At 46.3% G+C, this 27,130-nt stretch overlaps 1 protein-coding gene across 1 annotated transcript in view; it reads left to right on the forward strand.

Moving 5' to 3' along the window:
* Positions 1-898: 898 nt before the first annotated feature.
* LOC120056288 (phospholipid phosphatase-related protein type 5-like) overlaps positions 899-27,130 on the forward strand; it is a 66,304-nt gene continuing 40,072 nt past the window's right edge. Inside the window, exon 1 of the mRNA XM_039004534.1 lies at positions 899-1,105. Coding sequence (XP_038860462.1) covers positions 902-1,105 — 204 coding nt within the window. The 5' untranslated portion in view covers positions 899-901. The remainder of the gene's footprint in view (positions 1,106-27,130) is intronic.

Genomic DNA, 27,130 nt, shown 5'->3' on the forward strand with positions numbered 1-27,130 from the left:
GCGTGTGTTTGTGCGAAGAACATTGTCCATATGATTTGTTTTTGCTGCCAGGATGACCTGAAATGCACAGCTTAGAAAATCAAAAATCATCCATAACTCTTTGGTCTAGCTAAACACTGACAAACTGTGGACTCCCAAGGTTTTTAGTAAAATAATATTTTGTTTGTTTTTAGTCAAAAAGACCACTAGGAATTCAGGCAAAAAAAATGTGTTTAATTTTTATAGGAAATATGTTCTCAAAATTCCCACAAAAAAATAAAAGAGACATATGTGATCATGTCTCAAAATGCAATGAAGGTATGAAATTATGTTATTTTCAAATACAATCTCCTTTTGGGCTTAGTTGTGGTCAATTTGAGGTGGACAAATGATTATTATCCAACAACCAACCATTCGTTCCGACAAAAATCGGACTTTAGCTGAATCTAGTTGCCTACAGATGTAGCTGCCGGACACAGGAACGTTATCAAGATCCTGTGGCTCATGCTCATGGTTGGCGCGCGCTGTCACTCGTCATCGCTCAAGGCGGTAAGAAGTCTGCATGCCTATGGTTCCGTACATTCCACAAATATCTCTCACGCAACGGAAGGAAAGTCTATTCCATCCCACGCGCTCATGTTCCCAACCCGCTCCACACTATTTTTCTATCATAGCGCTCACCCTCGCATGGACCTCTGAGCGGTGTCAAGACTGAGCTCGCCTCTTCACCTAACACGATGTTTTATGGATTATCTTCCATTGTAGTAGCGAGAGATATATGTGGATGGAACGCGGAGCGAGGTGGAGTACTGGACGGGTTACAGCAGTAGCCTAAAAATCGGGCGGCTGGGGGTTCCATTCAACTGGGCTTTTCTGATGCCTGTGGATCTCGTGGGGCTCAGTTCGCTTCACTTCTGTGACCATGCTTTACTTCCAGCTGGTGATCATGGCTGGGACTGTCATGTTGGCATACTACTTTGAGTACACCGACACTTTCAACGTGCACGTCCAAGGGTTTTTCTGCTATGACAATGCCTACACCAAGCCCTACCATGGACCCGAGGCGTCCAGCGCTGTACCTCCTGTCATACTTTATGCAGTGGTCTGCGGATTGCCGTTGCTTTTGGTGAGTTTTGGAAAATGGCAAATATTTGGTTTAGGAAGGCATAAACTAATGGACACACCAACTGCATAGGAATGAACCACACAAATGTACAACTTTAGGTTACAACAGTAGCAGTTGAATATGTCTCTATTGGGAAAGAGGTATTCAGATCTCAATGGTGCAACCTGTCTAGGTAAATATTAAATATTTGTTTTGCTACATTGGTAATGAATCGACGGAAATTAGTCGTGCCAACCATATATCTTATTGATAAGACATATAATATATCCCCGTTGCTTTTACATGGCTGATACTGTGTAGCACCCGCTGTACCCTTTTGACATTCCCCCTGGATGTTTTCAGGTGTTTCATGACAAGTAACTTTCTACTGGGCAAGAACTGGTTGAATCAACGTTGTTTCCACATCATTTCAACAACAAAAAAATACATGTGATTAAGTTGAATCAATGCGGAAAACGAATTGGATTTGCAAAATGTGGTGCTGAGTTATGAGTGCTTTTTGAGGTCGGTTTGGTTCAATTATTTCAAAAAATATTTAACGGTTTTCAATTTCGGTTTTGATAGTTTTTTAAACTTTAAATACACTATACATTTTGTGGGTTGAATGCTGTAACAGTATACAACAATTAATAAAAGCCCCATGATGGTAGTGACTGCGCATTACTGCTTATCACTTATTAAACATAGTTTATTCACATGACATTACTTTAATAAAATAATTCAGTTGTTATATACAAGGGTTCGAATGGTTCAGGGAACATAACCTAAAACTGGAAAATAACGAAATTATTTGAGGAACAAAACCCAAACCGGAAGCGATCTATACTGTTCCGAAAGAGAAACATTATTTTAAAAGCATGGGAACCGCTTAATAACGTTATTTTACGTTCCGTGCATTTTTTCCCAGTCCCACAAAAATCGCAACAAAGCGCCTATGCAAAGCCCTCACTCTGTCACTCAGGAACGTATTCCAGCGTCTGCCTGTCAGCTGGAAATCTTGTGCCGGTGGGTGTGTAGGCTACATGCCCCTCCCCTCTGAAGCATACAGTAGGTTACTGTTGCCTGCTGATGACATTACAAGCGTTATTCAGAAATTAGGGAGAAATGCTTAACATAATGCATTAACTTTTTAAGTGCTAGTTAAGGATACTGTAGTTATCACGTTTCATATTGAGTTTATTAACTACAAAAAGGTAAATGTGATTTTAGTTCTAGTGCTGCACTCACAAGCTTGTTAACTACAGTAGCTAGCTAGCTAGCTAACGTTTGCTCTGGACCAACGTTTAACCAACTCGGAAGTTCAAAGACATTCAAAGTTCCTCCATAGAAGCCGCTCCTGCTTAGGTATAATCTGTGGGCCAAATTCAGATAATGCATGTCATCACAAAATGCCCAGCGCTTCAAGGCAAGCTTCCTCCATCCTCTCTCGCCCTCTCCTCAACTGCAAAATGTCAGTTGCATCTTCCGCCCTACAATGTGACTGGCGCAGTGTGTGAATTTATCTTTCATTATGATTAAACCATGCTGTTACGGAAAAATGCAATAAGCTCTTAATGCTCCACAGCATACTGCTCTATCCACACTGATTGGTGAAGTAATTTAATGTTGAGCTAAATGTAAAAAAAAAGGAACAGAAAGGAATGATATAAACCGGTACTTTTTGGGGTTCTAACCGGTTCAGAACTTTATTTTGCTCGTCGGAACAGTGGAACGGAATGAAAAAAAATATTGTTTTCTTCAGAACGAAAAGATTGGCTCTATGCACTGACCAAAAATATAAATGCAACATGTAAAGTGTTGGTCCCATGTTTCATGAGCTGATATAAAAAATCCCAGAAATGTTCCATACCCACAAAAATATTATTTATCTCATATTTTGTGCACAAATATTTTTACATCGCTGTTAGGTTTTGCCAAGATAATCCATCCACCTGACAGGCATGGCATATCAAGAAGCTGATTAAACAGTATTGTAATGACCTGACTAGATCATAAATGAACAATTGTGCAGACAGAGGATTGAGTTTGCGAATTGACGGTTTATTAAACCAACTTTACAGAGGCTACTGTTTGGCCGTAGCACACGCCAAATAAATGACAGATAACCCACAAGCCAATCGTGACCTTCTCTTGTGAAGCCCAGACTTAAAGAGAGAGAACAAAGGCTAAACCTGGTCTTAACTTCCAATGCTCCAACCCCCTGCCCAACCCCCTCCACGCCACTCCGCCAACCGCCAGGATGCCCGCCAGGATGCCCATCAGAACATTCCAGGCATTCCCGTGATTGGCAGATAGCAGGTTGATTGACATGTCGGACCCCGCGAACACTGAGTACTGGTCAGTACAACACAACCACCTACTAGCCTAACACATAACACACAGCTGTCTGTGCGGGTCGCTACACAGCCCCCCCACCACAAAGTCCCTCGTCCCCGAGGGAACAAACAAAGTCTCTGAAGCGACCCGGAGGTCTCCTTTGCCTGCGTGGCCGTGATGGTCGCAGAGTGCCCCTCTGGGAACCAGGGGATGAAGGCAGGGATATGGGGGACAAGGAAGCGGGAACGGGTAATACAGTCCGTGGCTCTGGGGAACCACGCGGTGACACAGGGGGGAGACAGGGGGAGTGGGCTGTCTGGAGCCTTGTCTGCGGCACCTGGGGGTGGGTGCCTGGAGAATGTCATTGCCAGAGAGGGGAATTGTGGGGGTTCCTGGGGTTTGGGGAGAAGAGGCCCCTCTGTATGGGGCTAACCTGTCCCGGTGCAGTGCCACCTTTCTCCCCCTGGGAGGAAGCTGCACCCGGTAAACAACCTCCCCTACCCTCTCCAGGACACTGCAGGGTCCCACCCAGTGACTGTCCAACTTGGGGCATCTGCCTTTTTTCCTTAGGGGGCTGTAGACCCAGACCAGCTCCCCAGCCACAAAGTGCCTTCCCCGGGTGTGCACGTCATAGTTCCTCTTCTGCCTCACACCTGCATTCACCAGCTGCTCTCTGGCGAAGGTGTGGGCTGTCTCCAGGCGGTCCTGGAGTCTCCGGGCATACTCCGGGCCCGGGGGAACATGAGGGCTATCCAGGGGCCGACCAAACGCCATCTCCGCAGGGGTGCGGATCTCTCTCCCCAGCATGAGGAGGGCAGGCGTGCAGGAGGTGGAGTCTTGGACAGCGGAGCGGCATGCCATGAGGACCATAGGCAGGTGCTTGTCCCAGTCACGCTGGTGTTTGGAAGAGACGATGGCCAGCTGCTGTCCAAGCGTTTTGTTGAAGCGCTCCACAAGGCCATCACTTTGAGGATGGAGAGGAGTAGTGCGGGTCTTGTGCATACCCAGCCTCTCACACATGGTGGCGAACACACGGGACTCAAAGTTTCTGCCTTGGTCGCTGTGGATGGACTCTGCAGCTCCAAAACTGCTGAACATCCCCGCTGTCAGGGCGTCGACGATGGTCTCTGCCTCCTGGTCAGGCAGAGCATAGGCCTCGGGCCATTTTGTGAAATAGTCCATGGCCGTGAGCACCCAGCGGTTTCCACTGTCTGTGGTGGGGAACGGCCCAACTACATCCACTCCCACCCTCTCCATGGGAGCCCCCACTGGGAACTGTTGGAGCTGAGCATGAGAGCGGCCTGGGGAGCCCTTTCTCGCTGTGCAGTTGTCACAGCGGCGACAAAAGTCCTCCACATCCCTCTTGTGCTGCCCCCAGTAGAAGCCCTGACGGAGACGGCGCAGTGTTTTTGTGACCCCAAAGTGTCCAGTCCCCACCCCCCCATGAGTACTCTGGAGCACAGCCTCCCGCAATGCTTTTGGGACCACCACCTGCCACCTCTCCTCTCCCGTAGCTGACTCCTTCCATGCCCGCTGTAGCACGCCATCCGCCAGCCGCAGTCTCTCAAACTTTGACCACAACCCTTTGGTCGCGAGTGAGAGCGCTGTCACCTCTTCCCATGGTGGCCTCACCTGCGCCTCTACCCACTGTAGCACTGGCTGTAGGTCTGTGTCCCGTCCCTGCTGCTGCCCCCATTCAGCCACGTCGACAGTCTGCAGCTCACAGCAGACAGGCCCGCTCGCCCGACACACTGTGGCACAGACCCCCTCCTCTGCACACAGCTCTCTCTCCCGTCCCTCTCTCCGTTCACAGTGGCGGCAGCCGTCTGCAGTACAGGGCCGACGGGACATGGCGTCGGCGTTGGAGTGGCGTGCCCCTGCCCTGTGCACCACCGTGAAGTCATACGGCTGAAGCTCCTCCAACCAGCGTGCCACCTGCCCCTCTGGCTCTCTGAAAGACATGAGCCACTGGAGAGCAGAGTGGTCAGTCCTTACAGTAAAGGGCAGACCACCCAGGTAGTACTTGAAGTGTTTGACGGAAGCCACAACAGCCAAGAGCTCCCGCCGGGTGACACAGTAGCGGCGCTCATGTTTGTCAAATGTTTTGCTGAAGTACGCCACCACTCTCTCCCCCTCTGGCCCCACCTGGGCCAGCACCCCACCCATGCTCACATTGCTCGCGTCTGTGTCCAGGATAAAGGGCAAGGTGAGGTCAGGGGGGGCGCGGGGGCCCCGATCAGTGCACGTTTGAGGGTGTTGAATGCCTCCTCACACTCCACTGTCCAAGTGAAAGCCTTGTCCTTCGGCAGCAGGCGGTTCAGTGGAGCAGCAACGCTTGAGAAGCCCCGTACAAACCTCCTGTAGTACGAGGCCAGGCCCAGGAAGCTCTTCAGCTGACGCTGGTCGGTGGGGGTGGGCCAGTCTCTGACAGCCCCTACCTTGTCCTCCATGGTGCTGATCCTCTCCTTCCCCACTCGGTGGCCCAAGAAGGACACCTCTCTCCTCATGAAGTGGCACTTCTCGGGGTGGAGCTTCAGACCTGCGGCAGCCACCCTCTCCAGCACACGCCGTAGCGCCCCCAGGGCTGACTGGAAGAAGCTGCCATGGGCCAGGATGTCATCGAGGTATACCAGACACTGCTGTCGGGGGATGCCATCCAGCACCCTGTCCATCAAACGCTCAAAAGTAGCTGGAGCGTTGCACAGGCCAAAGCACAGGACCTTGAACTGCCAGTGTCCTCTGTTAGTGGAGAACGCAGTTTTGGCTCTGGCCTCTGGGGAGAGGGGCACCTGCCAGTAGCCACTGCGGAGGTCTAGTGAGGAGAACCAGGAGGACCCCCTAACCAGGTCCAGCGACTCATCGATACGTGGTATGGGGTATGAGTCCTTCCTAGTTACCTCATTCAGCCGCCTGTAGTCCGCACAAAACCTCAGCTTGCCCCCCTTCTTCGGAACCATGACAACTGGCGCCGCCCAGGGGCTGTCTGAGGGCTCAATGAAGTCTGCCCGCTGCATCTCCAACACAGCCTTGTCTGCCGCCTCCTGGCGTGATACGGCGGGGACGCATCTTGATGGGTCGAGCATCACCTGTGCCGATCTCATGCTGCACCAGATGAGTCTGACCCACCTCTTCCTCACTCAACGCAAAGCTGTCTCTGAATTCAAACAGCAACTGCCACAACCGTTCCTGCTGCTCGGGGTCAAGACCAACACAGTTCCTCCCCCATATCTCCCTCACTGCAGACAGTGTCCTCTCCTCTCCCATCTGGGGTAGCTGGGCTGGGGGGGCGCGGCCCGGGCTCACAGAGGGCTGTGTCATGGAGGTAGCTGGGGGGATGTAACACACCGCCGTAGGTGACAGGGGGGCTGGGGAAAAGTCACACACAGCTGTGGGGGAGGGGGGGCAGCCATGAGTCTCTGCTGCTTTAACTGTTGGAGTAAAGGGTTTGTTGGGTTGAGTGAATGTGACATTAGGGGGGGCCATGGTGACTTCCGCCCCTCCCTGGAAGCTCAGTGTGCCCCTATTTAGGTCTAACTGGCAGCCTGTGCTCCTAAGAAAGTCCAACCCCAGGATACAAGGGTCCTGCACAGCCGCCACCCACACAGGATGACGCACAGTCCTGCCCCCTACTGTCAGAGTCATTATTCCCTTCCCTTTCATGGGTGCCAGCTCACCTGTGACTGTGCGGAGCTGCACAGTTGTAGGCTCACACTGAGTCCAACCTGGCACAATATCTGGCCTCACCAGGGTCTGCTTCTGGGGGAAGTGGAGCCTTGCTTCCCCGTCTGTGCCGGTGGGCTCCTCCTGAAGAAGATGGTGGTTGAGATAGAAAGCCAGGGGTCCGCACTACCCGGTCTATGCGGACCCCGAGCCGTTTCCCTGAGCTCTGGGGGACATGGGGCAATCTCAGCGCAGATGGCCTGGCTGGCCACAACCCCAGCAGACCCTGGGACCAGGGCGTGTGTTTCGTGCCGCCTGTAGCGACACAGCACGAATGAGTTCTGTCATTTCGGCCACCCATGCAGGCTTTTCCGGCTCCGGGCTGCTCTGCCCCCCAGCTCGCACAGAGGGTGTGTCTCCCTGTACCCCCACCAAAGCCCCAGCTGAAGCCCCAGCCCACACCAGCTCCCTCTCCAAAGCCATCTCCAAGGCTGTCTGCAATGACTCAGGATGAGCCAGCTGGGTCTGTATGCGCAGCTCCGTAGGAGAGAGCGCCTGTATGAACTGGTCACGTGCTAGCTCGCTCTGCACGGAGGGGGGCATGTGAGCATATGCCTGCCGAGAGAGGCTCTCAATTTCATTAGCTAGCACCCGTAGAGGCTCTCCAGGCTGCCTGCGTCTATTACTCAGTTCGGAGCGCAGTAGCCCGGGCTGTACACACTATCCATAGCGCCTCCTCAGTGCTCCCACTAAAGCACCATAATCATGTCTGTCCTTGGGGCTAATCAATATCAAACAGGCCAGAGCTTCATCCGTGAGAAATAAAGCCAACTGCAGTGCCCTTTCTTCATCTGACCACCCCCTAAAATGAGCTAACAGTTCAAACTGAGCATGAAAAGCTTCCCAATCCGCCTTACCAGAATACTTCGGGGTCTTAACAGATACGGACTCAGCCGGGAACTGGGCGCCGCCATGTTTGTTTACATCCTGAGCCCCAGATTCCTCGTCCCGCCGCGTCGACGTCACCCCTTCGGTCCGCCCACCAGAATCCGCGCGAAACACAGTCGACGAAGCACTCATGCCCGCTTCAGCCGCCATCACTCTAACGTCCTCCCTCAAGCGGCCTCTGGGCTCCGACGCCCTGGCGATCTCCTCAGCCAGAACCTCCGACGTCCATGCACACGCACCTCTTTGGCTATAATCGTCCCCTACCTCCACCTTCACTTTCGGATTCCCTCGAAGCATTTTCAACCACCGTTCCTACCCACGGTAGCTAGCCACATAAGTCAGCTGGCTGGCTAACTTTTATCAACGTTTTTACTTCTGACACCAATGTAATGACCTGACTAGATCATAAATGAACAATTGTCCAGACAGAGGATTGAGTTTGCGAATTGACGGTTTATTAAACCAACTTTACACAGGCTACTGTTTGGCCGTAGCCCACGCCAAATAAATGACAGATAACCCACAAGCCAATCGTGACCTTCTCTTGTGAAGCCCAGACTTAAAGAGAGAGAACAAAGGCTAAACCTGGTCTTAACTTCCAATGCTCCAACCCCCTGCCCAACCCCCTCCACGCCACTCCGCCAACCGCCAACCGCCAGGATGCCCGGCATCAGAACATTCCAGGCATTCCCGTGATTGGCAGATAGCAGGTTGATTGACATGTCGGACCCCGCGAACACTGGGTACTGGTCAGTACAACACAACCACCTACTAGCCTAACACATAACACACAGCTGTCTGTGCGGGTCGCTACAGTATGATCATTACACAGGTGCACTTTGTGCTGGGGACAATAAAAGGCTACTCTAAAATGTGCAGTTTTGTCACACAACACAATGCCACAGATGTCTCAAGTTTTGAAGGAGCATTCAATTGGCATGCTGACTGCAGGAGAATTGAATATTAATTTCTCTACCATAAGCTGCCTCCAATGTCATTTTAGAGAATTTGGCAGTACTTCCAACTGTTCTCACAACCGCAGACCATGTGTATGGTGTCGTGTGGGCGAGAGGTTTGCTGATGTCAACATTGTGAACAGAGTGCCCCATGGTGGCGGTGGGGTTATGGTATGGGCAGGCATAAGCTATGGAAAACGAACTAAATAGCATTTTATTGATGGCAATTTCAATACACAGAGATACTGTGACGAGATCCTGAAGCCCATTGTCGTGCAATTCATCCGCCGCCATCACCTCGTGTTTCAGCATGATAATGCATGGCCCCAAGGATCTGTACACAATTCCTGGAAGCTGAAAATGTCCCAGTTCTTCCATGTTCTGCATAATCACCAGACATGTCACCCATTGAGCATGTTTGGGATGCTCTGGATCAACGTGTACGACAGCATGTTCCAGTTCCCGCCAATTTTCAGTAACTGCACAGCCATTGAAGAGGAGTACGACAACATTTCACAGGCCACAATCATCAGCTTGATCAACTCTATGTGAAGGAGATGTGTCATGCTGCCTGAGGCAAATGTTGTTCACACCAGATACTTACTGGTTTTCAGATCCATTCCCCTGATTTTTTTTAAAGGTATCTGTGACCAACAGATGCATATCTGTATTCCCAGTCATGTGAAATCCATAGATTAGGGCCCAATTAATTTATTTCAATTTCCTGATTTCCTTATATGAACTGTAACTGAAATTGTTGCATGTTGGGTTTATATTTGAGTTCTGATCATTTTGGTTCCAACTCCTTGTTGTGTATATTACATTTGTTTTATTTGATTACTTTATTATTTCATTCCAAATCATTATCAGATCTCTATAGAGCTGCTGCCAAAATCACTATTTTAGTAATTCTTCAAAGTAAATAAGGCATACTTTTATGCCTGCTGAATACCAACTATCAATCACTTAGATAATGTATTTTCAAGGAAGGATACCTCACGAAGCAACCCCTCTCTATCACGCATTCTTCTCTCTCCTCTCCCTGTCTGGCCCACACTAACCTAATGTAGCAGGCATAAAAAAACACACACTGGACAAGTAGGCGCTCAATGGATTATGTAGTTAATTACCACGTTTTCTGTGCTAAACTATGTCGAATTTTGGTCTTTTGGACACTACAACTCCCTACTATATCACACAGTTCGGGGTTGATCTGATTTATCTCTAGAGAAACTGTGCAATGTGCGCATTGAGTTTACAGAATAGAAACAAACTAAATGGAATTCAAATAATTGAACCTAATTTATTTCAGTCAATTAGTTGTTTAAAAAACAAAAAATAACCAACTTTTCAGTTAATCACTCAGCACTAGCAAAAAGTCATTAAAGTAAGGGCAACTTTTTACCTAAATCCAATGACATGGTGATTTTTAAATTTTTTATTTCACGTTGAATTAACGTGAGTTGACAACTTAAATTTCAGCAAGCCATGACACCCACCATCTCAGATTGCTCTGAAATAGTTTCTGTAGTTAGAAACAGATTAGATTATCACTCCTGCAACATTATTCAGTTGAAATATAATTTGATCTCAGAGAAATTAAGCTAATTGATTGAAGAAACTGTAGTCTATTCCAGAAGAACAGAATAGCATACTCGGAGTTGTCCTTATGTTAGGTCCTGATCTGGCTATGCCAAATGGCTGTGGGCTATACTAGTTCATTTAGCAGACAAGATTTGCTTAGAATTCTATGTAAATCTATTAGCTAACCACGTTAGCAAAAGACTCCACTTTTATTACTCCATCAGTTTTTGACTCCATCAGTAGCTATCACAAATTCGGCCAAATAAAGATATAAATAGCCACTAACCAAGAAACAACCTCATCAGATGACAGTCTGATAACATATTTATTGTATAGCATATGTTTTTTTCAAAAAATTTGCATATTTCAGGTATAAATCATAGTTTACATTGCAGCTAAATTCAGAAATTGCACCGAAAGCAGCCATAATATTTACAGACACCAACGTCAAATACCTAATTACTCATCATAAAACATTTCTGAAAAATACATAGTGTACAGCAAATGAAAGACAGGCATCTTGTGATGCCAGACCATATTTCCGATTTATTAAGTGTTTTACAGCGAAAACAAAATGTTGCGTTATATTAGCTTAGCACAATAGCCAGAAACACTTGGGCGCCGGCGACTACGACAGATATATGAAATAACATCATAAATTGGGTCTTACTTTTGCTGATCTTTCATCAGAATGTTGAACAAGGTGTCCTTTGTCCAGATGAGTCGTTGTTTGGATTCAGAATGGCAACTTTCTCTCTCCATTTAGCAAGCGCGCTAGCCGGGTTGCACGGATCTCTCCATGTAAACAAACGGAAGAGAACGGAACACGGCAAAACTCCCGAAAAAATTTCAATAATCTGATGAAACTATATTGAAAAAACATACTTTACGATGATATGGTGACATGTATCAAATAAAATCAAAGCCGGAAATAATAGTCGCCTATAACGTCAGCAAAACAAAAGGCAACCCCACTGTCCAAATCGCGTTCTTCAGAGTACCGGAAATGGGGTACACGTCATTCCAAGAGGATTTATTCCATCCCAGATCGAGATAATCACCTCATTTCTTCTCTCACAGCCTTCTTGACACCCAGAGGAAGGTGTATGACGTGCATGTATACTAATAGCTCTTGTGCCCATTTATAGGCAGGAAGAGGAAGAGAGCATCGATTTCAGACTTTGAACTTCCGGGTCAGGAAAAGTGCTGCAGAATGAGTTCTGTTTCACTCAGAGAAATAATTCAAACGGTTTTAGAAACTAGAGAGTGTTTTCTATCCAATAGTAATAATAATATGCATATTGTACGAGCAAGAATTGAGTACGAGGCCGTTTGAAATGGACACATTTTATCAGGCTACTCAATACTGCCCCTTGCAGCCATAAGAAGTTTAACAAAGAAATAGGTATTCCAGATGCTTAATTTAGTTATTAATGTAACTTTAGTTTTTATACAATACATTGGGCTATATGTTTTGATTTTTAATACATTGTAAGGCTGCATGATACGACTCTAATGATGATTAGAAAAAAGTCGCTTGAAGGCATCAGCTCTGCTTTGTTTTTTGCGCAGGCTGTACACACTAGATCAGTCACTCATTCACAATTTGACAAGCACTTGATAATGCCTAGAATTTAACGGCGGCATCCCCTTTGTGTGGGCGTAATGCACCCTAAAAAAATCCATGCCTTTTGCAGCCAGTGGCCTGTGTGCCCTTCTCCCTGAGTGCTGAGCGCTCCGAATTACCTCTCACTCTCATGACTCTTCATTACGTGATCAGGTCTTTCTCACAGGCTACAAGTGAAGACAGACACATCAGGGACGCAATTGCGCGGGTCCTTATCCAATTCCCGAGTTGGAATTGAAGATATTGAAATGCGCACAAGGTAGTAGGCTATAAGTGTAACGGATGTGAAATGGCTAGCTAGTTAGCGGGTACGCGCTACTAGCGTTTCAATCAGTTACGTCACTTGCTCTGAAACCTAGAAGTAGTGTTGCCCCTTGCTCTGCAAGGGCCACGGCTTTTGTGGAGCGATGGGTAACGACGCTTCGTGGGTGACTGTTGTTGATGTGTGCAGAGGGTCCCTGGTTTGCGCCCGTGTTGGGGCGAGGGGACGGTTTAAAGTTATACTGTTACATTGATGCTGTTGACCCGGATCACTGGTTGCTGCGGAAAAGGAGGAGGTTGAAAGGGGGGTGAGTGTAACGGATGTGAAATGGCTAGCTAGTTAGCGGGTACGCGCTACTAGCGCTTCAATCAGTTACGTCACTTGCTCTGAAACCTAGAAGTAGTGTTGCCCCTTGCTCTGCAAGGGCCGCGGCTTTTGTGGAGCGATGGGTAACGACGCTTCGTGGGTGACTGTTGTTGATGTGTGCAGAGGGTCCCTGGTTCGCGCCCGTGTCGGGGCGAGGGGACGGTTTAAAGTTATACTGTTACATAAGCGCGAATGTTCCATTATCAAATTGTTATGCTTTTATTATAAATGCGCATTTTTATGGTGAAAATGGTCTTCCCCAAACTTGAAACTCACATGCTGCTTATGTATGCCAGTTAGGCTCTGCACCACTTATAAAGCGGATTAATGTGCTTAATTTTAAGAAGTTATTTGGCCACTTTAGTTGTGATACAAACCTTATCAAAACATACAGGCCTATGGGCTAGGCTACATGAGGTGTGCGACTGATTCGAAAAAGTCACAAAAAAAGGCATTGTTTCTTATGCTGGGCATCATTCACAAGTGATAGGCTAATATTGTCACCCATCAGACTATTCTTGATTTAATCTTGTCTTTACATATACTAAATAATATATGTGTGAAATTTGTTTTGATTTAGAATGGACCATTATCATGCACCTGTATCGAAACAGGGGCAGCGGGAATAAAAGTAATCTATGCACTTAAATAGCGAATGAAGGATTTTTTTTGCATGGTTCAGTTAAACAAAGTTTAAATTAAAAAAAAACATGTCATGCCAGCCAGGTAGGCTATACTCCTGTTGTAAATATAAGCAATGTTCTTGTTATTAGGAAAGTTGAGAAATACATATAGTAGGCCCCCTCTTTTTTTTACATTACATAGCCTATAGAAATGTTGCTCAATATGAGCTCATGAAGTGTTTGATTCGATTTTCGATTACATTTGCATTGATGTCAGAGTGATTAGAGGGACAATAGAGTGCTGAGTACCAGGCAGTTAGCAAGTTTGGTAGGCTGCTAATGACCAGAAGCAGCATCATAGCTTGGATATTAAGTCAACTTTGAATAAGACCGTAATTGAAACTGTACAGCCTACCTGTGCTGGAGGACATCTGCAAGATGGTGCTGGCATGCTTAAATAAGGAAATTAATGTCAAATCAATTGCACTAAGTTGTTGATGTAACGGCAACCTTCCTCCTCTTCACGAGAAGAGAGGGTGTAACAGGGATCGGACCAACACGCAGCGTAGCCAGTGCTCAACATGTTTAATAAAACGATAAACAGTGAACACTTACAACTAATACAAAATAACAAATGTGGCAAACCGATACAGCCCTATCTGGTGCAGAGAAAACACAAAGACAGGAAACAACCACCCACAAACCCCAACACAAAAACAAGCCACCTATATATGATTCCCAATCAGAGACAACACAAAACACCTGCCTCTGATTGAGAACCATATTAGGCCAAACATAGAAACAGACAAACTAGACACACAACATAGAATGCCCACCCAGCTCACGTCCTGACCAACACTAAAACAAGCAAAACACACAAGAACTATGGTCAGAACGTGACAGTACCCCCCTCCTGAGGTGCGGACTCCGAACGCACCCCCTAAAACTCTAGAGGAGGGTCTGGGTGGGCATCTGTCCGCGGTGGCGGCTCCGGCGCTGGACGAGGACACCACTCCACCATTGTCTTTGTCCCCCTCCTTAGCGTCCTTTGAGTGGCGACCCTCGCCGCCGACCTTGGCCTAGGAACCCTCACAAAGGGCCCCATCAGACTGAGGAGACAGCTCCGAACCGAGAGGTAGCTTAGGACAGAGAGGTAGCTCAAGACAGAGAGATAGCTCCGGACGAATGGCAGCTCCGGACTGAGTGGCAGCTCCGGACTGAGTGGCAGCTCCGGACTGAGTGGCAGCTCATGACTGGAGGGCAGCTCATGACTGGAGGGCAGCTCATGACTGGAGGGCAGCTCATGACTGGAGGGCAGCTCATGACTGGAGGGCAGCTCATGACTGGAAGGCAGCTCATGACTGGCGGGCAGCTCATGACTGGAGGGCAGCTCATGACTGGAAGGCAGCTCATGACTGGAAGGCAGCTCATGACTGGAGGGCGGCTCCTGACTGGCTGGCGGCTCCTGACTGGCTGGCGGCTCTGGCAGCTCCTGACTGGCTGGCGGCTCTGGCAGCTCCTGACTGGCTTGCGGCTCTGGCAGCTCCTGACTGGCTGGCGGCTCTGGCAGCTCCTGACTGGCTGGCGGCTCTGGCAGCTCCTGACTGGCTGGCGGCTCCTGACTGGCTGGCGGCTCTGGCGGCTCCTGACTGGCTGGCGGCTCCTGACTGACTGGCGGCTCTGGCGGCTCCTGACTGACGGACGGCTCTAGCTGCTCCTGACTGACGGACGGCTCTAATGGCTCGGGACAGACGGGCGGCTCTGACGGCTCGGGACAGACGGGCGGGTCAGATGGCGCTGGGCAGACGGGCGGCTCAGATGGCGCTGGGCAGACGGGCGGCTCAGATGGCGCTGGGCAGACGGACGGCTCAGATGGCGCTGGGCAGGCAGGCAGCTCAGATGGCGCTGGGCAGGCAGGCAGCTCAGACGGCGCTGGGCAGGCAGGCAGCTCAGACGGCGCTGGGCAGGCAGGCAGCTCAGACGGCGCTGGGCAGGCAGGCAGCTCAGACGGCGCTGGGCAGGCAGGCAGCTCAGACGGCGCTGGGCAGGCAGGCAGCTCAGACGGCGCTGGGCAGGCAGGCAGCTCAGACGGCGCTGGGCAGGCAGGCAGCTCAGACGGCGCTGGGTAGGCAGGCAGCTCAGACGGCGCTGGGCAGGCAGGCAGCTCAGACCTGCTGAGGCGCACAGTAGGCCTGGTGCGTGTTGCCGGAACTGGTGGTACCGGTTTGTAGACACGCACCTCAAGGCTAGTGCGGGGAGCAGGAACAGGGCACACTGGACTCTCGAGGCGCACTATACACCTGGTGCGTGGTACCGGCACTGGTGGTACTGGGTTGAGGGAACGCACCTCAGGGCGAGTGCGGGGAGAAGGAACAGTGCGTACAGGGCTCTGGATACGCACAGTAAGCTTGGTGCGTGGTGCCGGAACTGGTGGTACCGGGCTGGAGACACGCACCACAGGGAGAGTGCGTGGAGGAGGAACAGAGTTCTGGAGATGCACAGGAAGCCTGGTGCGTGGTGTAGGCACTGGTGTTACTGGGCTGTGCTGGCGAGGATGTGGCGCCGGATATACCGGACCGTGAAGCCGTACAGGAGCTCTTAAGCACCGAGCCTGCCCAACCTTACCTGGTTTAATGCTCCCCGTAGCCAGGCCAGTGCGGCGAGGTGGAATAGCCCGCACTGGGCTGTGCTGGCGAACCGGGGACACCATGCGTAAGGCTGGTGCCATGTACACCGGCCCGGCTATACACACTACAGGAGACACCGTGCGCCTTTCCGCACAACACGGTGTCTGCCCGTACTCTCGCTCTCCACGGCAAGCCCGGGAAGTTGGCGCAGGTCTCCTACCTGACTTCGCCACACTCCCCTTTAGCCCCCCCCCCCCCCCCCCCCCCCCAAGACATTTTTGGGGTTTCTTCTCGGGCTTCCTGGCCAGCCGTGTTCCCTCATAACACCGGTTCCCCTTCGCGGCTGCTTCCGCTCTCCTAGCTGCCTCCACCTGTTCCCATGGAAGGCGATCCTTACCAGCCAGGTGTAGCAATCCTCCTCCCATGTGTAGCAACCCTTTCCGTCCAACACCTCTTCCCAAGTCCATTCCTCCTGGTACCGCTGCTGCTGCTGCTGCCGATTGGTGGGTGGTTCTGTAACGGCAGCCTTCCTCCTCTTCACGAGAAGAGAGGGTGTAACAGGGATCGGACCAACACGCAGCGTAGCCAGTGCTCAACATGTTTAATAAAACGATAAACAGTGAACACTTACAACTAATACAAAATAACAAATGTGGCAAACCGATACAGCCCTATCTGGTGCAGAGAAAACAGGAAACAACCACCCACAAACCCCAACACAAAAACAAGCCACCTATATATGATTCCCAATCAGAGACAACACAAAACACCTGCCTCTGATTGAGAACCATATTAGGCCAAACATAGAAACAGACAAACTAGACACACAACATAGAATGCCCACCCAGCTCACGTCCTGACCAACACTAAAACAAGCAAAACACACAAGAACTATGGTCAGAACGTGACAGTTGATCTTTTTGTTTGCTGTCACAATTTACCGTACGTTGTAAAAAAAACTAGTTCTTAAGTAGATTTCTGACCAGATACTTTTTTACTTTTACCAGAGTAGTTTCTAAAGAGGGTTACTTTTACTTGAGTAAATTACAATCTAAGTAAGATACTTTTACTTTAGGTCAAACAGTCTATCACAAAGTCAGAGCTCTGATATTACGAGTCAGGGCAGGCTTTGAGTCAGTCCTTACCTCATCTCCCTCTCTCCCAAACTGAGTCTGACTACCCTGCACCTCTGTGCCGTTAAGCGCTTCTATCCAACTGTCTCATTACTGTCACTCATCTCTAGACCCATCCATTCCCATTCATTCCCCCAGAGTTGTTAGCTTTGAGAAGGAAGGGGAGAGAAAAAATTCAATCCATACCAATATAGGATTCGTTTTTATTGCAAATAGATAGGGAACAGCGAAGAGGTTCATAAATAATTAAGCTTTTACTCAACTGCACTGAGACCTGAGCTTTGGACACATTTACAGAGGTAGAGAGCTAGATTAAAAAGCACGATTCAACACCTCAGTGTAGTATTGCAGATTTGAACTAGCTAGCGAGAGCAAGCCATGGCTTGTCGAGTGGTCACCTTTCTTTGGGCCATGAAGCACTGCCATGGTTTTGGTAGGCTACTGATTGTCAGTAGCTATGGTCTTACGTATTGTTGTGAACTCGAGTCCTTTTCAACCCTGCACCCAATGACTTTTGTCTAAGGACCTTTGAATTGAGTGCACCAATCCTTGACTCTGAGGGTCCTATCCTGGGTGGGCAGCGATTGATGTTACATCATTAGATGGGACAGTCCAACTCCCGAATCCTAGGCAGATGAGAATCAGTAATAGTTGAAGCCTGGCACAGTCCAACCCCCGAATCCTTGACAGACGAGAATCAGAAACATCCACTGAAGAGTGTCTCACCCCTAGCCTTTCCCTAGACTTCCCCGGACATCCCTTATGGCCCTATGTAATGTTGAGGGGGAATTTATGATGAGTGGATATTAACGGACCCAGCTATCAATAAAACAGTATCAGCATGACCATTGAGACGCATTTCTCCATACCATAACTTGATCAATGAAAGGTTGGCCTTGCCTGATAACAAGGCCTCTTAGATTCCCTCTCCCAATCACTATTATTATCTGCTATGTTCTGGGGAATTGTGTTCGATAATGGGCTAGGATGGATGAGACTACTAACAGGTCATAATCTCACACTCCACTAGACACGTAATGGTAGCCATTATTATCATACCCCTCCAGAAGCTGTTCAGGGATGCAGTGAAAAGCGAACAAATTCTCTCCTGCACCCTGAGGGTTATGGTGGTGTACATCCATTTAGTTATCTTGACAGTGGCTAAGGGTGCTAGCTTTGCTGCAAGGTTGCTAACTTACAAAGAGGGTATAGAAACGAGGACAGGAATCATGCCTCATTTGTGAACGTGTTATGAACACAAACACATGTAATACATATATTATACATGTTCTGAGCTATTAAGGGTATTTCTTTGGTATTTTAGGGTTGGTGCTCCTTGAACTGAAGTCTCACAACATGAGGGTGACAAGCCGTTGTAAACATTGACTTTACGATCAAACAGTTTTTGATTCATAACCACAGGTCCTCACTACTCTGTCTTGTCCTGACCCACAGCAGTAACTCACAGCTGTAAGAAATAAACCCAGCAGGAGAAATCGATATGTGTGTGGAGAGCTGTCTCCGCACACACACACACACACACACACACACACACACACACACACACACACACACACACACACACACACACACACACACACACACACACACACACACACACACACACACACACACACACACACATACACACACAGACATACATGCAGGCACTTACGCACACGCACACACACTGGCAATTCGAACAAGGACTACTCAAGCTGAATCAAAGGAGATGGCCCAGTTATCCACTGTGCCATCTGTCTGTCTGTCTGTCTGTCTTAACAAAGGAGTTATGAGACTGTATAAAACAGAGACTGTAAAAAACAGTCCCACAGTGGAACTAGAGAGGCATATTTGGTTGTTGGAGAGAATATAGTTGAAAGCGGCAATCTGCACTTGCTACATACATTTTTGGATGTATGAATGAATAATGTGTACCCATTGATTCATGAAGAATATAACTTATTAATCGCTCATGAGCTTAGTTCAACTCTCATGAGCTTAGTTCAACTGTTCAATATAAGCTTGTTTTACTCCGTTGTTTGTAAACTATGTACACTGAACAAAAATACAAAACGCATGATATAAAGTGTTGGTCCCATGTTTCATGAGCTGCAATACAGTGGTGGAAAAAGTACCCAATTGTCATACTTGAGTAAAAATATAGATACCTTAATAGAAAGTTACCCAGTAAAATCACCCAGTAAAATACTACTTGAGTAAAAGTCTAAAAGTATTCGGTTATAAATACACTTAAGTATCAAAAGTAAATGTAATTTCTAAAATATACTTAAGTATCAAAAGTAAAAGTAGAAGTATTAGAGGTCGACCGATTATGATTTTTCAACACCGATACCGATTATTGGCGGACCAAAAAAGCCGATACCGATTAATCGGCCGATTTTTAAAAATGTGTTTGTAATAATGAGAATTACAACAATACTGAATGAACACTTATTTTAACTTAATATAATACATCAATAAAATCAATTTAGCCTTAAATAAATAATAAAACATGTTCAATTTGGTTTAAATAATGCAAAAACAAAGTGTTGGAGAAGAAAGTAAAAGTGCAATATGTGCCATGTAAAAAAGCTAACGTTTAAGTTCCTTGCTCAGAACATGAGAAGATATGAAAGCTGGTGGTTCCTTTTAACATGAGTCTTCAATATTCCCAGGTAAGAAGTTTTAGGTTGTAGTTATTATAGGAATTATAGGACTATTTCTCTCTATACCATTTGTATTTCATATACCTTTGACTATTGGATGTTCTTATAGGCACTTTAGTATTGCCAGTGTAAAAGTATAGCTTCCGTCCCTCTCCTTGCTCCTACCTGGGCTCGAACCAGGAACACATCGACAACAGCCACCCTCGAAGCATCGTTACCCATCGCTCCACAAAAGCCGCGGCAGAGCAAGGGGAACAACTACTCCAAGTCTCAGAGCGAGTGACGTCACCGATTGAAACGCTATTAGCGCGCACCCCGCTAACTAGCTAGCTATTTCACATCGGTTACACCAGCCTAACCTCGGGAGTTGATAGGCTTGAAGTCATAAACAGCTCAATGTTTGAAGCATTGCGAAGAGCTGCTGGCAAAACGCACGAAAGTGCTGTTTGAATGAATGCGTACGAGCCTGCTGCTGCCTACAATCGCTCAGTCAGACTGCTCTATCAAATATCAAATCATAGACTTAATTATAACATAATAACACACAGAAATACGAGCCTTTGGTCATTAATATGGTCGAATCCGGAAACTATCATTTCGAAAACAAAACGTTTATTCTTTCAGTGAAATACGGAACCGTTCCGTATTTTATCTAACGGGTGGCATCCATAAGTCTAAATATTCCTGTTACATTGCACAACCTTCAATGTTATGTCATAATTACGTAAAATTCTGGCAAATTAGTTCGCAACGAGCCAGGCGGCCCAAACTGTCGCATATACCCCGACTCTGCGTGCAATGAACGCAAGAGAAGTGACACAATTTCACCTGCTTAATATTGCTTGCTAACCTGGATTTCTTTTAGCTAAATATGCAGGTTTAAAAATATATACTTCTGTGTATTGATTTTAAGAAAGGCATTGATGTTTATGGTTAGGTACAGTCGTGCAACGATTGTGCTTTTTTCGCAAATGCGCTTTTGTTAAATCATCCCCCGTTTGGCGAAGTTGTCTTTCTTTGTTAGGAAAAAATAGTCTTCACACAGTTCGCAACGAGCCAGGCGGCCCAAACTGCTGCATATACCCTGACTCTGTTGCAAGAGAAGTGACACAATTTCCCTAGTTAAAAGAAATTCATGTTAGCAGGCAATATTAACTAAATATGCAGGTTTATAAAGATATACTTGTGTATTGATTTTAAGAAAGGCATTGATGTTTATGGTTAGGTACACGTTGGAGCAACGACAGTCCTTTTTCGCAAATGTGCACCGCATCGATTATATGCAACGCAAGACACGCTAGATAAACTAGTAATATCATCAACCATGTGTAGTTAACTAGTGATTATGATTGATTGATTGTTTTTTATAAGATAAGTTTAATGCTAGCTAGCAACTTACCTTGGCTTCTTACTGCATTCGCGTAACAGGCAGGCTCCTCGTGGAGTGCAATGTAAGGCAGGTGGTTAGAGCGTTGGACTAGTTAACCGTAAGGTTACAAGATTGAATCCCCGAGCTGACAAGTTAAAAATCTGTCGTTCTGCCCCTGAACAAGGCAGTTAACCCACCGTTCCTAGGCCGTCGTTGAAAATAAGAATGTGTTCTTAACTGACTTGCCTAGTTAAATAAAGGTGAAAAAAAAAAAAAGCCAAATCGGTGTCCAAAAATATTGTATTCCGTTTGTTATGAAAACTTGAAATCGGCCCCAATTAATCGGCCATTCCGATTAATCGGTCGACCTCTATTCCTGACATATACTGTACCTCTCCCCAACTCATTAACCAATATATTGGTTGCAATCACTTTGCTCTCATTGTAGCCTTGATAGGACCAGGAAAATCTCAGGGCCCTCCAAACCATTGTAATGATCATTATTGAGTAGTGATTTGACATTCATTATCCACAATGTGAAAAAGTCAATGCCTGCTATTTAATTATTGTCAAGGTATTATTTATGTTCATACCATGACATGTATAGGGAAGGGACACATTAGCTCTACACATTGTGCACTGCTTTTGACTTCATCAGGACATCAGTCTCTCTCCATGTCCAGTAGAGTATGTCCACATTGATTAAACAACACATTGATTAAAACGCACATGAACACACCCATGCATCTACTCAATCATGCAGACACAATCATTTGGACACACACACACACACTCATACACACTTATAACTTCCCCTTGGTTGTTGGACAACAATTCTCTTTTTCCTTTTGATAGAGGATTTCATTAAAACCAGAGCTATGTGAACCTGTCATTACTAGTACAGTCTCCACACATATAGTGAACTTGCTTCCTCCCCCCTTCAGCTTCCAGCTTTATTTATACTGTACATCATCTGCGTAAAGCACTTCAGGCCCCTGCGATTAGATCTCAGGATGCTTAAAGATAGATCAAGGCATTTATTAATCCACGATGCTGCGTTGTGAGATTTTCCACTTGACGCGTTGCTTTAAAAGAGATCATGAATCATTTGACTCCAGGAGGTGGACTCACTTTACCAGGGTGATTTACGTAAGTGAGATTTTAGGGGGAGTTTGTCTCAAGACTGAATTTGGGTCATCATTGGTAGTCACAAAACTTAATTTCAAGTGGAAATGTTTATTTGGAATTCTTTAAATGGTTCATGTGGTGTATTGGGTGGCGCAGTGGTCTAGGGCACTGCATCGCAGTGCTAGCTGCGCCACCAGAGTCTCTGGGTTCACGCCCAGGCTCTGTCGCAGCCGGCCGCAACCGGGAGGTCCGTGGGGCGATGCACAATTGGCATAGCGTCGTCCGGGTTAGGGAGGGTTTGGCCGGTAGGGATATCCTTGTCTCAGTATGTAAAATGTAATAAAATGTATGCACTCTACTGTAAGTCGCTCTGGATAAGAGCGTCTGCTAAATGACTAAAATGTAAAAAATGTAAAATGTTAATGGGTTTAGGTGTAAAATGGTTGCAAATAGCCAATGGGGATTTGTATGCAGGGGTTTGAATTAACAAATGATAATGGGGTTTGAGTTCTTGTATTGAAGTGATTGGATTACGAGATGCAAGGGAGGTAAAAGTTCAATTATGTATTGGAGAGTTGGGCTGAAGACTGTCGAGAGTAGTCGACTGTAATGTGTTAAGGAGAACATTAAATAAATCTGTTCCATGTATTATAAGTACACTTCGGAGTATTCAGTAAAAGAACCCAGCATCTTAGGATGCAACAGATCAGTTATCTTTTTACAAGATTCTCCAAATCAAATCAAATGTATTTATATAGCCCTTCTTACATCAGCTGATATCTCAAAGTGCTGTACAGAAACCCAGCCTAAAACCCCAAACAGCAAGCAATGCAGGTGTAGAAGCACAGTGGCTAGGAAAAACTCCCTAGAAAGGCCAAAACCTAGGAAGAAACCTAGAGAGGAACCAGGCTATGAGGGGTGGCCAGTCCTCTTCTGGCTGTGCCGGGTGGAGATTATAACAGAACATGGCCAAGATGTTCAAATGTTCATAAATGACCAGCATGGTCAAATAATAATAATCACAGTAGTTGTCGAGGGTGCAGCAAGTCAGCACCTCAGGAGTAAATGTCAGTTGGCTTTTCATAGCCGATCATTAAGAGTATTTCTACCGCTCCTGCTGTCTCTAGAGAGTTGAAAACAGCAGGTCTGGGACAGGTAGCACGTCCGGTGAACAGGTCAGGGTTCCATAGCTGCAGGCAGAACAGTTGAAACTGGAGCAGCAGCACGGCCAGGTGGACTGGGGACAGCAAGGAGTCATCATGCCAGGTAGTCCTGAGGCATGGTCCTAGGGCTCAGGTCCTCCGAGAAAGAAAAAGAAAGAGAGAATTAGAGAGAGCATACTTAAATTCACACAGGACACCGGATAAGACAGGAGAAGTACTCCAGATATAACAAACTGACCCAAGCCCCCCGACACATAAACTACTGCAGCATAAATACTGGAGGCTGAGACAGGAGGGGTCAGGAGACACTGTGGCACCGTCCGACGATACCCCCGGACAGGGCCAAACAGGCAGGATATAACCCCACCCACTTTGCCAAAGCACAGCCCCCACACCACTAGAGTGATATCTTCACCACCAACTTACTATCCTGAGACAAGGCCGAGTATAGCCCACGAAGATCTCCCCCCCGACACGAACCCAAGGGGTGGCGCCAACCCAGACAGGAAGATCACGTCAGTGACTCAACCCACTCAAGTGACGCACCCCTCCTAGGGACGGCATGGAAGACCACCAGTAAGCCAGTGACTCAGCCCTTGTAATAGGGTTTGAGGCAGAGAATCCCAGTGAAGAGAGGGGAACTGGCCACGCAGAGACAGCAAGGGTGGTTTGTTGCTCCAGTGCCTTTCCGTTCACCTTCACACTCCTGAGCCAGACTACACTCAATCATAGGACCTACTGAAGAGATGAGTCTTCAATAAAGACTTAAAGGTTGAGACCGAGTCTGCGTCTCTCGTATGGGTAGAAAGACCATTCCATAAAAATGATTAGGTTTGCAAAATTCCAGGAACTTTAAATAAATTCACAGATTTTCCCAAAATCCCGGTTGGAGTACTCCCTCCTGAACTATTGAAAGTTGCCAGAATTTTGCAACCCTGATCATGATTGAGCGCCGTAGATCAGAATAGACTTGACCATTCCCACCAACTGGTGATCAAGTCAAAGTGACCCATTTGGGTAGAGTTTGGGACACGCTAAGCAGGATGTAAAGGCAACCAACAACTTCACAGAATCCTACTATAACTTTGAGAGTTTTCATTGGCTAGATAGGCTGCAAATATAGCTCGGAGCTATATGGAAAATGAACAAGAATAAAATAATAACCTGCTGAAGCCCTTGTAAAGCCGCCAGAGGAACATTCCCACTTATCAGGGTTATACTGTTTTACATGTATGGGCCAAAGATGGCATGATTGCTATTATTAGTGAGCAGTGAATAAGGCTCTGGCTCGCTCCTGTTCACAGTAGTAGGGGGATGGGTTTGCAGTGAGATGTGAATAAATTACATAGGGTTTAGGTCCCTGTGCTTTGCCGAGATACACTGGAAAAGGTTGAGCTTGTCAGAGCTTGTCAGAGCTTCATTAATGACTATAAGTTGCCTTTTTGAATGATGTAGTTTTAGTGAAATATGAACAATATATTTGCATGTTTTATCGTAAAGAACGAGTGATGCGTCATTAAGCAGGTTGACAAACTCATGTCTTATTTACAGTGAGCTTCTAAAGCCTAAATAATGAGTGTTAGACAACACTCAACACTAAAAGAAAAGTGGGAATAGATTAAATGGATGGTTTGTTCAGTCATATAAAAGAAAAAACAGCGCTACAATAATAGAGTGAATGTGGTATGTTGGTGCTCCACAGTAGGCCTACCTGTTAAAAATGTAAGTCAAAACTGTAACTACAGTAGGCCACTCAGGAACATTCAATGTCTTCTTGGAAAGCAACTCCAGTGTATATTTGGCCTTCTGTTTTAGGATATTGTCCTGCTGAAAGGTGAATTTATCTTCCAGTGTCTGTTGGAATGCAGATAACCAGGTTTTCTAGGACTTTGCTTGTGCTTAGGTCTATTCCATTTATTTTTATATAAAAAACTTCCTCGTCCTTGCCGATGAAAAGCATACCCATAACATGATGCAGTCACCACCATGCTTGAAAATATGAAGAGTGGTACGCAGTGATGTGTTGTGTTCGATTTTCCCCAAATATAACACTTTGTATTCAGGACATAAAGTGAATTTCTTTGCCACATTTTTTGCAGTTTAACTTTAGTGCCTTCCTTCTTTTCACTATGTCAATTAGGTTAGTATTGTGGAGAAACTACAATGTTGTTTATTCATCCTCAGTTTTCTCCCATCACAGCCATTAAACTCTGTAACTATTTTAAAGTCACCATTGGCCTCATGATGAAATACCTGAGCGGTTTTCTTCCTTTCCACCAAATGAGTTAGGAAGGACGCCTGTATCTTTGTAGTGACTGTGTGTATTGATAAGTGGTGTAAAGTAATGAAGTAAAATTACTTTAAAGTACTACTGAAGTCGTTTTTTTGGGTATCTGTACTTTACTATTTATATTTTTGACAACTTTTACTTTTACTTCACTACATTCCGAAAGAAAATGATGTACTTTTTTGCCCATACATTTTTCCTGACACCCAAAAGTTACATTTTGAATGCTTAGCAGGACAGAAAATGGTCAAATTCGCACACTTATCAAGAGAACATCCCTCTACTTAAATATATTTTAGCAGCTACATTTACTGTTGATACTTAAATATATTTAAAATAAATAAATATACTTTTACTCAAGTAGTATTTTACTGGGTGACATTCACTTTTAATTGAGTCATTTTCTATTAACGTATCTTTACTTTTACGAAGTATGAGAATTGAGTACTTTTTCCACCACTGGTATTGATACACCATCCAAAGTGTAATTAATAACTTCATGCTCAAAGGGATATTCAATGTCTGCTTTCTTTTTTAATTTTTTTAATTTAAAAATAGGTGCCCTTCTTTGTGAGGCATTGGAAAACCTCTCTGGTCTTCGTGGTTGAATCTGTGTTTGAAATTCACTGTTCGACTGAGGAACCTTACAATTATCTGTATGTGTGGGGTGCAGATATGATGTAGTCATTCAAAAATCATGTTAAACACTTTTCTTGCACACAGAATGAGTCCATGCAACTTATGTCACATTTTTGAGTGCTTCAGAACTGTACCATTTTGACTTGTGAAATGTATGTTTACAGCTTACATAGTGCTGAAAATCAAAGTACTTACAAGGGATAAGCCCAGTTGGCATACTCTTCTGGTGTGATTCCATCATGATTATGTTCTTGATTGGACCACACTCATAAACAGTGGTGATTTTAGCATGTAAACCTTGGTGGGGCAAACAAAACAAAAAAATATGGGATGCATGCCAGCAAAGCCACTACACAACACAACACTAAACAATACATTCATTGCACTATAACGGTGACAAACTGTGCCCAAAAACTGTTATGGTCTACATAAAGCTGTCCCAACAGCAGTCCCAACACCTTATCACTGCTACAACTGGCTATCAGCGGAGCCTTGTCTGGCAGCGAATCAGTTCATTCAGCCTCATTTACTGCCTTTAAAAAAACATAGCTGATATGGCTCACTTGCTGAAACAAATGTGGTTCCTACTGACAATTGAGATGTACAAACTATGGCATAAGGGTTAAGGGTTACAAAATAGGTGTTAATGCATGCCCTCAATAGGACAT

Source organism: Salvelinus namaycush, chromosome 11 (genome assembly GCF_016432855.1).
Source record: "Salvelinus namaycush isolate Seneca chromosome 11, SaNama_1.0, whole genome shotgun sequence".
In the NCBI taxonomy this organism is placed as follows: domain Eukaryota; kingdom Metazoa; phylum Chordata; class Actinopteri; order Salmoniformes; family Salmonidae; genus Salvelinus; species Salvelinus namaycush.